The 11371-nt window shown below is 42.1% G+C and overlaps 1 protein-coding gene across 1 annotated transcript; it reads left to right on the forward strand.

The window, feature by feature from the left end:
- The first annotated feature begins 555 nt into the window (after positions 1-555).
- serinc1 (serine incorporator 1) lies at positions 556-9745 on the forward strand. Its single transcript, XM_056294076.1, has 10 exons — positions 556-698; positions 2746-2907; positions 4318-4511; positions 5194-5273; positions 5544-5681; positions 5822-5991; positions 6175-6265; positions 7187-7328; positions 7681-7908; positions 8540-9745. The coding sequence occupies exons 1-10, from the start codon at positions 660-662 to the stop codon at positions 8676-8678; spliced, it is 1383 nt and encodes a 460-aa protein (XP_056150051.1). The 5' UTR covers positions 556-659; the 3' UTR covers positions 8679-9745.
- The last annotated feature ends 1626 nt before the right edge of the window (positions 9746-11371 follow it).

The raw sequence follows: 11371 nt of genomic DNA on the forward strand, positions 1-11371 counted from the left end.
TGTAAGAATCTCCGTTCAAATAAGTTCCCCTGTAGCCTTGTTTTCACTGTGGATTTTGTCCACCAACCGGTGTGAAACCTCCCGGGAAATACAGGGATTGCTTTAGGGCAGTTCATTTTCTGTTTCCAAATGAGTTAAGGAATGACTCAATCAATTCAATTAAAAAAATTTTTTTTTCTTAAATCAAGGGGTAGTCATTTTACTTGACCTTGGCTATGAGCATAGCGCCCCTTCTTCTGTGATAAAATTGAGATACATAAAAATGCCCCCGGTTGTTTTTGTGGCAGTGACGTATTTAAATATGTTGCCGAAGCCGAAAAGTGACCTTGTAAAGCTTTAAATTTTAATTTTAGCTTTAAATTTGTCACCGCATTTTTGTCCGGAGTATTTGTTCAACGAGCAAACTGACTAGAAATTCTATCTACCCATTGAGAGAACTGAGAGAGAGAGAGAGAGAGAGAGCGCGCGCGCGCGCGCGCGCGAGAGCTATAGTATAACGGATAAATTAAAAAGAACGTGCCATATGGGACGACTGGCGGATGTGACGCAAGACCCTCGACTAAAACGGAAGTAACAGAATTGTAAACAGACTAAATCCGTCGTCCGCACGGCGATCATCCGTCCTCTGTGACTCGAGAAGAGGACTAGACAACCCCACCATGGGAGCCGTCCTTGGATTGTGCTCCGTGGCAAGTTGGGTAAGCTGTCGACATCCATCCACCCAAAATTGAAATCGGTTCAACGTCCATTTGTTGTTTTTGTTATCGATGCGCAACGGCACAAAGCGAAGGGGAGCCGGGGTGGTTCCCCGTTTGACGCAGTGTCTGTAAAAGCAAATGTGAGGCAAATTTATCGACTTCTCCCCCCCAGCCAGTTGCCTTTTTCGACGAGAATTGTGTTTGATTAACGTGCCAACGGGTAACTAACTACCTACTACCTAGCACCTAGCACCTAGCCACCCAGCTGTAAACTGGTGGACAACGGCGTGATGACTTCGTTTCTTGACGACGTAACGATAGGTGCAGATACGTCGCTAGTGTTTGATCTGTGAACTGACCGTCGAAAAGGCTCTAATTTGTTTTTGAATTTGACTGTTTTGTCATCTACAATTGGTGGTGTGTTGACTAACAGTTTTGCTGACAAAGCCGGTAAACAGATGTCATCGTCAATAATTTAGATGGAGCTTGACAACGTTGCGACACAGAGCGGATTCAAAACGGAGTCAGATATCAGCACATGTCGGACCAGGCAGTCCGTGTTGCGAAATGTGGGTCACAGAAGTGGAGGGGGGGTTGAATAGCTGCGACAAACAAACATTTCTGGAAAAAAATAAATAAAGCTAAATATTGCTGATCACGGATTAGCTGGCTAGAATAACTGGCACAGCTGCTAGACCATTGTTCCTCTCGTTTTGCCACAGGGAGCCTGAGATTTGCTCTTTTGTGCTTTTAATAGTTTTAGCAATTTGATTACTAGTCATTAACGATTACTGCCAAGCATTTATATAACGGTGTCTTTATGAATGCTCAATAATCTAGGAAAGGAAATCACGGAAAGGTTAATCAGTTGTATAATGTTGTTTCTTATTGTGGCGTGGGTGACGTAAATCGCCTGCAGCGTGGCTGCTGTATAGTAGATTTATAATGGCGATCTGGGTTTATTTCACTTGATCCCAGGGCTGAGATGGTAATGTCGATGCTCACGGCGATAGTGATAATGAGATGAATTGAGAGAAATCTTATTAAACTAAAGAAATTGAAAAAAAAAAGAAATTATAAAACAATGCAAAGTACTACATAACCACAGTGTAAGAAACGTTAACATTGAAAGAAAAAGGAAAAATGGCACTAAAATGCAAAGGGTACAAGCACATAAATTAGAAAATAAAAACATACTGACCATGGTTCCATTAAAGGCAAGGCGGAAAAAGGCTTTCAGAAAACTTTTGGAGGAAGACCTTGCATTGGTGAACCTGATCTCATCTGGCAGTTTATCCCTGAGCGAAGGTGTTTTGTTAAAATGTGTTTGGTCTCCCTTAATCTCCAGCGTAGACTGTGGAACAAAACACCCCTATGAGACTGACGTCACCGGGTTGAAAATCACAGGAATTTAGCTTGACACCACTCCAAGACGTTTCTTCAAAGTGATAAGGAAAACTTTAAAATCAAGTGGCTATTGAAATGCAGTTTGCTCATGGAGATCTTTTTAAATAACCTGTATATTACTGAACTAACCATAATGGTTCTACTAAATTATGAAACACATTTTGATCAGTTAAAATGTCATGTGTAGTATATCATTAAAAGACAGAAGCTGCTGGAGCAGCAAAGGTTAATTAAGTTATCTTGCTTAATGCAATCACATTTTACTGTGGTAGTGGAACTTTAGCAATTCAAAAAATTCACGTCTCGTACTGTTAGCTAAGCAGGTCAGAGAAGAATTTGACTTGGCAGGATGCTCAACATACAGTAAAGAATACAAAGGATATAAGCACACTGTTATAAAGTAAATAAACACTAGAGTAACAATATTTATAAGCTTGTCACTTCATATATCTATCATAGAATATCTGCAAACCTAAGAAGTATATCTAGTTTAACAGGCACCAGGGAGCGGGTATCTTTCATTCTAGTGTGCCAAAAGCACAAACGTTTAAACAGTTAGTAAACTCTGGATATAGCACAATTCTCTACTGTAAATATTCACACATGAAGTGTTAACACTTAAAATTCCTCTTTCCTCCAGATTCCCTGCCTGTGTGGCAGCGCCCCCTGCCTGTTGTGTCGTTGCTGCCCCAGTGGAAACAACTCGACAGTGACTCGGCTAATTTATGCCTTCTTCCTGCTGCTGGGAGTTGGCATTGCCTGTATCATGTTGATGCCTGGCATGGAGGGACAACTCAAGAAGGTACGCTTCTCACCACGTTTCACACCACTGTTGTGCATCTGTAAACCCTTTTTTTTAAATATATGCATTTGGTATAATAATCTGAGAACAGTGTTGCCTTGTTTGCACACTTTGACAAGGGTGATGGCTTTGTGCGTGTCAAGGTTGACTAAGTGTTATCTGATAAAGTTCAATATGATGTCACGTGTCAGCACCCTACATATGAAAATGAAAAAGACCTTATATTGATGCATTCCACTGATAGCCCTTCTCCACTGACGCAGTGCTGGTGCCTAATCTAGAAGCGGTTCCAAGCATTTCCTGGCACTGGCACGGCTCTCCAAAATTGCTGGTCAGAAAGTTGGAAGCACTGATGTCAGTCACTGAAAATTGAATCGGTTCATCTGGACACAACTTTTTTGAGAGAGTCAGTTGAGACTGAAGAGGTGACTTAGATGAGCGACGAAACGTTTCTCTTTCAATAAACGTTCCCAGGTGAACTGATTCAACTTTCTGTGATTTTCTTACCTGGATTATTGAGCATGCATAAAGACACTGATGTCAGTGGCTATGGGAGGGGCTACCGCAAGACATTCACCACAATTTTGATAAAATATGAGCGAAAGCAGCAGCGAGAGGCTTCTTGAAAGCAGTGAAATAAAAATAAATTTATAAAAAGGAACCAAAGCAGATGCATTCTGTCAGCCATGACTTTTTTCCCACGGAAATTACCCCAACTTCCGCTACTAAAGGTTCATGTCTCAAACCTGTCGAAATGCGGGCTGGTTTTCAAAAGGCATCAAGGCAGAGCTGATGCCACACTGGCGTTGGCCACGTGCTGGCAGAAAAGAGGTACAAGTGAGTGAGAGAGTTTACAAAGATTGCGGAAGAGGTTAATTAGCAAATTTCTCAATATTTTTTATGTTACACTTTCTACAAGTAATGTTCAGGAATTATTCACTGGTATTTATTTGTTGGAAGGTTTTGTTTAGTAAATTCAAGATAAGAGTTGAAAAGTGACAGGAAAGGCAGGGTAGAGAGAGAGTTGATGATACGCAACACAGGTTGTGAGCCTTACTTGAATTTGCTATAGTGTGGTCAGTTCTGAACCTACATGGTACCAGTTCTAACTGGTTACCATGATACTGCAGCATTTATCGACAAAACAGGTGGGCCCTTATGTGTCTTTTCCACTTTGGGTTTTAGTGAAGTTGAAACCTGACATTTTTTCATTTTGGTTGATCCACTTACCTCCCTATTCCTATCCTCGGACATGGAAGTGCTTGGTGATGTAGCAGCTGTGGAGTAGCGTTGTTCAGTCATGTTTCCTTTTTCAGGAACCCCAGTGTTCTTTCCCTGAAGGAGCAACAATATCATCATTTGCCATTCACTTGGGTTTACATTATGTGCTGTGGCTCTCCTCTCCTGTAGATTCCAGGGTTCTGCGAGGGAGGGATGGGCTCGTCCATTCCTGGTGTGGAGGGTCATGTGAACTGTGATGTGCTGGTTGGCTACAAGGCTGTGTATCGCGTCTGTTTCGGCATGGCCATGTTTTTCCTGCTTTTCTCTCTGCTGATGATCAAAGTCAAGAGCAGCCAGGACCCACGAGCAGCTTTACACAACGGGTAAGATGACCATAAGTCTAGATCCAAACTTGGTACTTGGTTAGTGGTTAAATGTGAGTGATAGAAATAATTATATTGTTCTATTTTATGATTTAGAGTAGTAGTTTTCTTTTTAAAATGTTTTGGTGCAATGCAAAAAGAAATCATTCTGAGGCATGCACTATTGATCCGAGGGCTTCAGAATTGCTTTTTAGTCATGTCTGACCTCTTAAGAGGCCTCGCTAAGTCATACTTGAGCTCGCTCCATTGCTTATCAGTATACCAGAGAACTTATTAGAAGCTACTCTAGATTAGATACAGCTGGACATAGGGGGAGGTATCAAAGAGGGTAAAAATACACGCCTGTGTTTGCCCTGGTACCCCACTGTTAGATACTTTGACAAGCCATATTTTTGGATTATCTGTGAGTCCAGAATAATCTATTTGATGATTTTATTGGACTTGTATATAAAAATATTATATATAAAGAGTTAATGTTGCTGTCATATAATGAAATAACACAAATCTATATGTCACTGTGCTAATCAGTATAAAGACAGATTGATATCATAGTCAAAGGTTACAGTGCTAGCGCCCCATTAGAGTTGTGTAGATTTGTAATATAGACTATATTCTGCTGTGGTAGAATGATATGGAGTGATGAGCAAGGTCACAACTGGATTTATTCATCTTTTTTTTCAAGATTTTGGTTCTTCAAGTTTGCTGCAGCTACTGCCATCACCATCGGTGCCTTTTTCATCCCAGAAGGTCCCTTCACTATAGGTAATTGCTGTTTTTATTTTTTTCCAGAATGTAGGTCCTGCAACTTAAAAGGACTTAAACTACATCATATTCCAACTGAGTTCTGAAAGTTTACGAGAGCCATATAAAATAAAGGAGATCTACTATATTGTCTGAAAAAATTGCTGAAGCATGATGGTCACTCGTGCAGATCAATTTGAAGCATGACTTTTCTTCCACGAATTTGTTTTGAAATAAATGGGTTAACGGCACGTCCACCTGAACTAATTTTTACTCTAATTTTTCCCATAGTCTGGTTCTATGTGGGTATGGCTGGGGCCTTCTGCTTCATTTTGATCCAGCTTGTGTTACTCATCGACTTTGCCCATTCCTGGAATGAGTCCTGGGTTGAGAAGATGGAAGAGGGTAACTCTCGGTGCTGGTATGCAGGTATGTGATGCGATGTGATGTGATGTGTGTGTATGTGCGTGTGAACCCTTTGATTTGATTTTTTAATCCGTTCAAACTTGATTTGCCAAGCTAGTCTAAAACCACATCCAGAATGAACTTTGACCCCTGTCCCACCACAGCTCTTCTGTCTGCCACCACTGTGAACTACTTGGTGTCTCTGGTCTCCCTGGTGATGTTCTACGTGTACTACACCCACTCTGATGGTTGCACAGAGAACAAGGCCTTCATCAGCGTCAATATGCTGTTGTGCATTGGTGCCTCTGTCATGTCTATCCTGCCTCAAATCCAGGTAAATACCACCAGCCTTTATCGTGACTCCTGGCTCTGAGGCATACAAACTTAAATTCCAGTTGATGCTTCTATTTAGAGTGAATGACGGTGCAACAGAAGTGTGACAGTAACCATGTCTCATCCATAATGCATTTCTTTGTCTCTCTCTAAGTCTCTTTTTTTTGTCTCTATCTCTGTGAAGGAGTCCCAGCCCAGGTCTGGGTTACTGCAGTCCTCTCTTGTCACTCTCTATACCATGTACCTCACCTGGTCTGCCATGACCAATGAACCTGGTAAGCTGACTGACACAACATCCAGTGTCACAATGCAAACATTTTAAATCATCTGCAATAGAAGAGGTCAACAGGTACATCCTTTTTATACAGTCTAGAGATAAAATAAAGTTCTAGGAGCGATCAAATCTACTCTTCCAAAATGGTGGCTAGCATGATGGTAAATTAGAGGTACTTGGAGTAAGATTGGCCCCCTACAGACAAAGATGACTAAGTAAAAGAAAAAAAGTGGAAACGGGTGAATGCCTTCAGCTTTTCATGTTGAGTGGTAAGCGGTCTATTTGGAGGTGGAGGTTGCTGTGCAAGGAGCGAACAGAATCAAATTTGAGTACGAAAGACCGACTTATTTTCACACTCGGAGTGCACCTGGACAAGTGCTGTGGAGAGTGGGTGTACGCTTTGAAATGTCAGCTTTGGAAAGTCACAGAAATTGTCAGATGCAGAGCTCTACAGTCTGACCCCAGAAAGGGCACTTTATGACACTGTTTGACGCTGTTCTGAAGGGAATTTGGTTCTAAACTTACAGCACGCCTTCCCTGTCACTGCCACTCCTGTAGCTACCCTATTCCAGCTGCCATATTGGTTACTAATGCTAACTGCATCCTTCCATCCGTATCTTGAGAGGATTGTGGGGGTTGTAAGATAAACATCTTTGCATCGGTTACCTTTTTAAATTAGCAATTTAAAATTATGTTTCAGCTCATTAAATACATATATAGCATTTTGGGAATCAAATATTTTGATATAGTGTGAAACTTTATTGATTTATATTTAAACACACAATAGATTATACTCACTGTTCACCTTTGTACCTCACTGAGGAGAAACCTTTGTCAGCTGTACACCATTCATCATTATTACTTATTTAGGTTTTCTAAATAAAACCAGAAGAATGGCTGACTCCCTGCTTCTGTTTCACAGACAGGAAGTGCAACCCGAGCCTTCTGGGTATCATTGGCCTGAACAGCACCAGTCCTCCTGGCCCAGACCATGTAGTCCAGTGGTGGGATGCACAGGGCATTGTAGGCTTGATCCTTTTCCTCATGTGTGTCCTCTATTCCAGGTGAGGAAGCACTTTTGACCTCTAATTTTCTGTTTTCAAATCCAGATACATGGTAGTGTAAGTGTAAAGAAATAACCCAGTCCTATATCCTAACATCTCTGTCTTACCCTTTTGGATAAGGGATGACACAGGTCCCTGGTCAGATTTGAACCAAGGTCTAAGGCCACATGAATTGCCTTGTAACTGGTTGAGCCCAAAACAAGACCCAACCCATTGTGTACCATTTTAAAATTTGCATAGTTGTCACTGGTATTTTTTGCCTCAAACCCATACATCTTTCGTTTGAAATCTTGATTGTTGTGTTTTGCTGCTGTCACTGGCACCATCATCACTCTTCTCGTTTTTCCGCCAGCATCCGCAACTCATCCAATGCCCAGGTGAACAAGCTGACCCTGACCAGTGACGAGTCGGCCCTGATAGAGGATGGGCCCCACCCTGAGAACTTCGAGGAGGGCAGTGATGGGTTGAACCGCGCTGTAGACAACGAGAAGGATGGGGTTACCTACTCCTACTCTTTCTTCCACTTCATGCTGTTCCTGGCCTCACTCTACATCATGATGACCCTCACCAACTGGTACAGGTGGGTTTGACCTTCAATGTTCCCGTCCTTTTTTTTTTTTAAATTCCCTGCTAGTCTGAAGATGTTATCTCATGCATTCATGCATGGCACAGAAAGAGCAGAGTGGTAAACATGCTATACAATGTTTATTTATGCATTTATTTTTTTGTAGCCTGGCTTAGGAGCCAGTGATGGTAAAAGTAATCAAGAGAAAGTACTGATCTGGAAAAGTACCTTAAGGTTTATAACCATGCCACATAAAGTCAGGTGTATAATAATGCTCGGTCTGTTATGGTGAGCGTTTTTTCCTGGTATCATACAGTTGTAAGAGCACTACTATTATTAACCCCACAACATCAATACTGGCCTCAGATAGCTGGACCATACTCCACATTGAGCAAGGTCCAAAAACAAATCATGTTATGGCCGGCCTCTGTCAGTAGCTGCTTGCTGGGCCTGATGTACTGCTGGTTAATATACTGATGGTCTCAATATTGTTTGGGAATCCTTATCCTTTTGAATAAAAGCTTGCTCTTGAAATGAGCATTTTGTTCGAGCTAGTCATATCAGTATTTTGTTCGAGCTAGTCATTCGCTCAGCATTTCCAATTAATTTACCCTTGCTAGTATAATATCCCTTTTTATCTTTACAGCCCAGACTCCAGCTATGAGACGATGACCAGCAAATGGCCGTCCGTGTGGGTGAAAATCTCCTCCAGCTGGATCTGCATTGCCCTCTACGTCTGGACTCTGGTGGCCCCGCTGGTTCTGGTCAACAGAGACTTTGACTGAAAAACTCCTGACACCATCGGGCTGTACAAACGAGCTTATCCATTAATTTTTGTTTCAGAAAATGTGAAGGTAGTAGATAGAAATGGATAGGGTAAAAATTCCCCAATCAACCAACAGGCTTATCGTGGTAATTTTCCTCCTGCGGTGTTGCCTAAATGTCTCTCAACCCTGATTTCAATTTAGCTGCTCTTCATCATTTGCTTAAGTGCCACTGTGGTTACTCGTCATCAGCCTGCTGTACTGGTGATCCATGCTGTTGGTATTGTAAATAGTTTGTGCATAGTTAGATGATCTGCCCTGCCATTTTGACATGTATGACTTTAATTTTTCTTTATATACAAAAGAGCTGCATGCTTTTGCTTTTAGATTTGTGTAAAAAATAGTGGGTTATGTTGAAGCTGTTATTTGATTGTGTTTAGAAATGTGACGAGGGATATTATCAGGTCATTGCTTGTCTGTATAATATGGAGGTTATGGGGCTGTAAACACAGCTGAGGTTTTTTATGATGATGTGTTTATCTGTAAGAAATTGATCTAACACAAAAAATTGTGGAAAAACTTATCTGCTTTTCAGTCATCCTGACTGACATGTTTTGCTTTTATTTGCGTAGGCATGATACTAGCATTTTAGAAATAGAGACTAGGCAAGTAACTCATTTAGTTAACTAAATAGTACCATCCCCAAGCATGGTCATCTTGGGATGTAGGCTAGCTTTCTGCATGACATGAAAATAACTGCTATTTTGTATTTAAGCTGTGCTGGCTGTTTTATTTGGAGGCATTATCCTACAGAACTGATTGCATAAAGCAAAAGTGAGCTGAACAGGTAAAGTATTTAAATTATTTTGTGTTAATTTGTTGTTTATCCTTTGCACTGGAGTGTGTATCTGTAAAAGAGCATTTGTGGAAGTCTGGAGTTAGACTGTAGTAGGTGTTCTGACAGACTAACCAGACATGTATAGTCGTTCATATTAACTTGGTTTCTTACCCTGCTTTTATCCTAGAAATGTGTTTTGTCATGTTAAAGTGCATTGTAACTAATGTAATAAACATGAAACAAAATTAAAGTCCGATTTGTGTCTTGTCTGCCAGGGCATTGTAAAAATCTGTGTTTTGTTTGATTGCCCCCCCCCCCCCCCCAATTGTACTTGGCCAATTACCCCACTCTTCCGAGCCGTCCCGGTCGCTGCTCCACCCCCTCTGCCGATCCGGGGGAGGGCTACAGACTACCACGTGCCTCCTCCGATACATGTGGAGTCGCCAGCCCTTTCTTTTCACCTGACAGTGAGGAGTTTCGCCGGGGGGGCGTAGCGCTTGGGAGGATCACGTTACTCCCCCCCTACCCCCTGAACAGGCGCCCCGACCGACCGACCGGAGGAAGCGCTAGTGCAGCGACCAGGACACATACCCACACCCGGCTTCCCACCCGCAGACACGCTATCTGTAGGGACGCCCGACCAAACCGGAGGTAACACGGGGATTCGAACCTGCGATCCCCGCTATGCTACCCAGACATCACATGATTTCACTTATGGGGGGGGGGGCGCAGGACCTCCAAGTGCGACTTGTCTGATCTTAGTTTCAGGGTTTTATGACTTTACTAATCACAAAGGTTTTCCTTAAGGCGCCACAACAAAGAGCCGACTTGAGATGTCGGACGACCTCTGCAAACCCCCCGGTGACGCGTTGACACACTGGAGGACTGAAAGTCGAGCACTTAAACATTTCCTTTATTGTTATTGCAGGGCTTGCAACAATGACAGAAAGCTCACAGGAATAAAGGCAAACGTCACACAAGTCTCGTTTGGGAAGTCGGCGATAATGTGCGCCAGACGACCATAATACAGGATCTGAAATTCCAAACGGAGTGTTTCTACATAAAGAAACCGTCATATAATGCAGGCACTTATGTTTTGGGGGGAAAAAACAAACAGAAAAACAAACAGCCTCATGTAACTACTGAAACTATATCCTACGTATACGGAAGCTAATCGGTAGAGAGGAAAAACAACTGAATAATTCCTTTTTCAAATACACGAAGGGCCTCTGAAAAACACCAACGTCTCAACGTCGGCGCGTTGCTAATGGCTACCGCCACATAACCCGTGCCGGGGTTTTCCGGCGGAAGTGGGTGTGTATTTGCGGCGCGAGATCCTCGACATGGCGATGAGAAACGTTACTCGTGTGGATCCGCCAGGGCAAACGGTTCCTTCTTTAAAACCGTTTGGTTGAGCAAAAATATGCTTGACAAATGGGACAAGATTTCAAGTTTTTGTTAAAAAAAAATCAATGAACGATGAACACACAAAGTTGAAATGTATAAATGAGTGGGAAATTAGGAAGCGAACACGAACTGCTCCGTGCCACAGCGCCACACAAGACAGAGTACTACGTTACTTTTTTTTTTTGCTTACGTGACGTAAGCAACGGTGCGCCCACTATGTCAAAAACCGCCCCTCCTAAATAGGAGGCTTTGCGAGGAAAGAAAGAAAGAAGGACTTGCTAGGAATCAACAAATCAATATATGAATTTCAATTCAAGTCAAAAGGTCGTTGGGAAATGGGTAGGACGAATTACCACCCGAGTAGCTGAGATCTGAGAATATATTTGTATTTGAGATCGTTACCACTTATCAATATAGTAAATGTTTTAGTAATTCTTTTCTGGTTGGTGTGTGTTTTTTTTTTAAAACC

This window comes from Lampris incognitus, chromosome 15, assembly GCF_029633865.1.
Source record: "Lampris incognitus isolate fLamInc1 chromosome 15, fLamInc1.hap2, whole genome shotgun sequence".
NCBI lineage: Eukaryota > Metazoa > Chordata > Actinopteri > Lampriformes > Lampridae > Lampris > Lampris incognitus.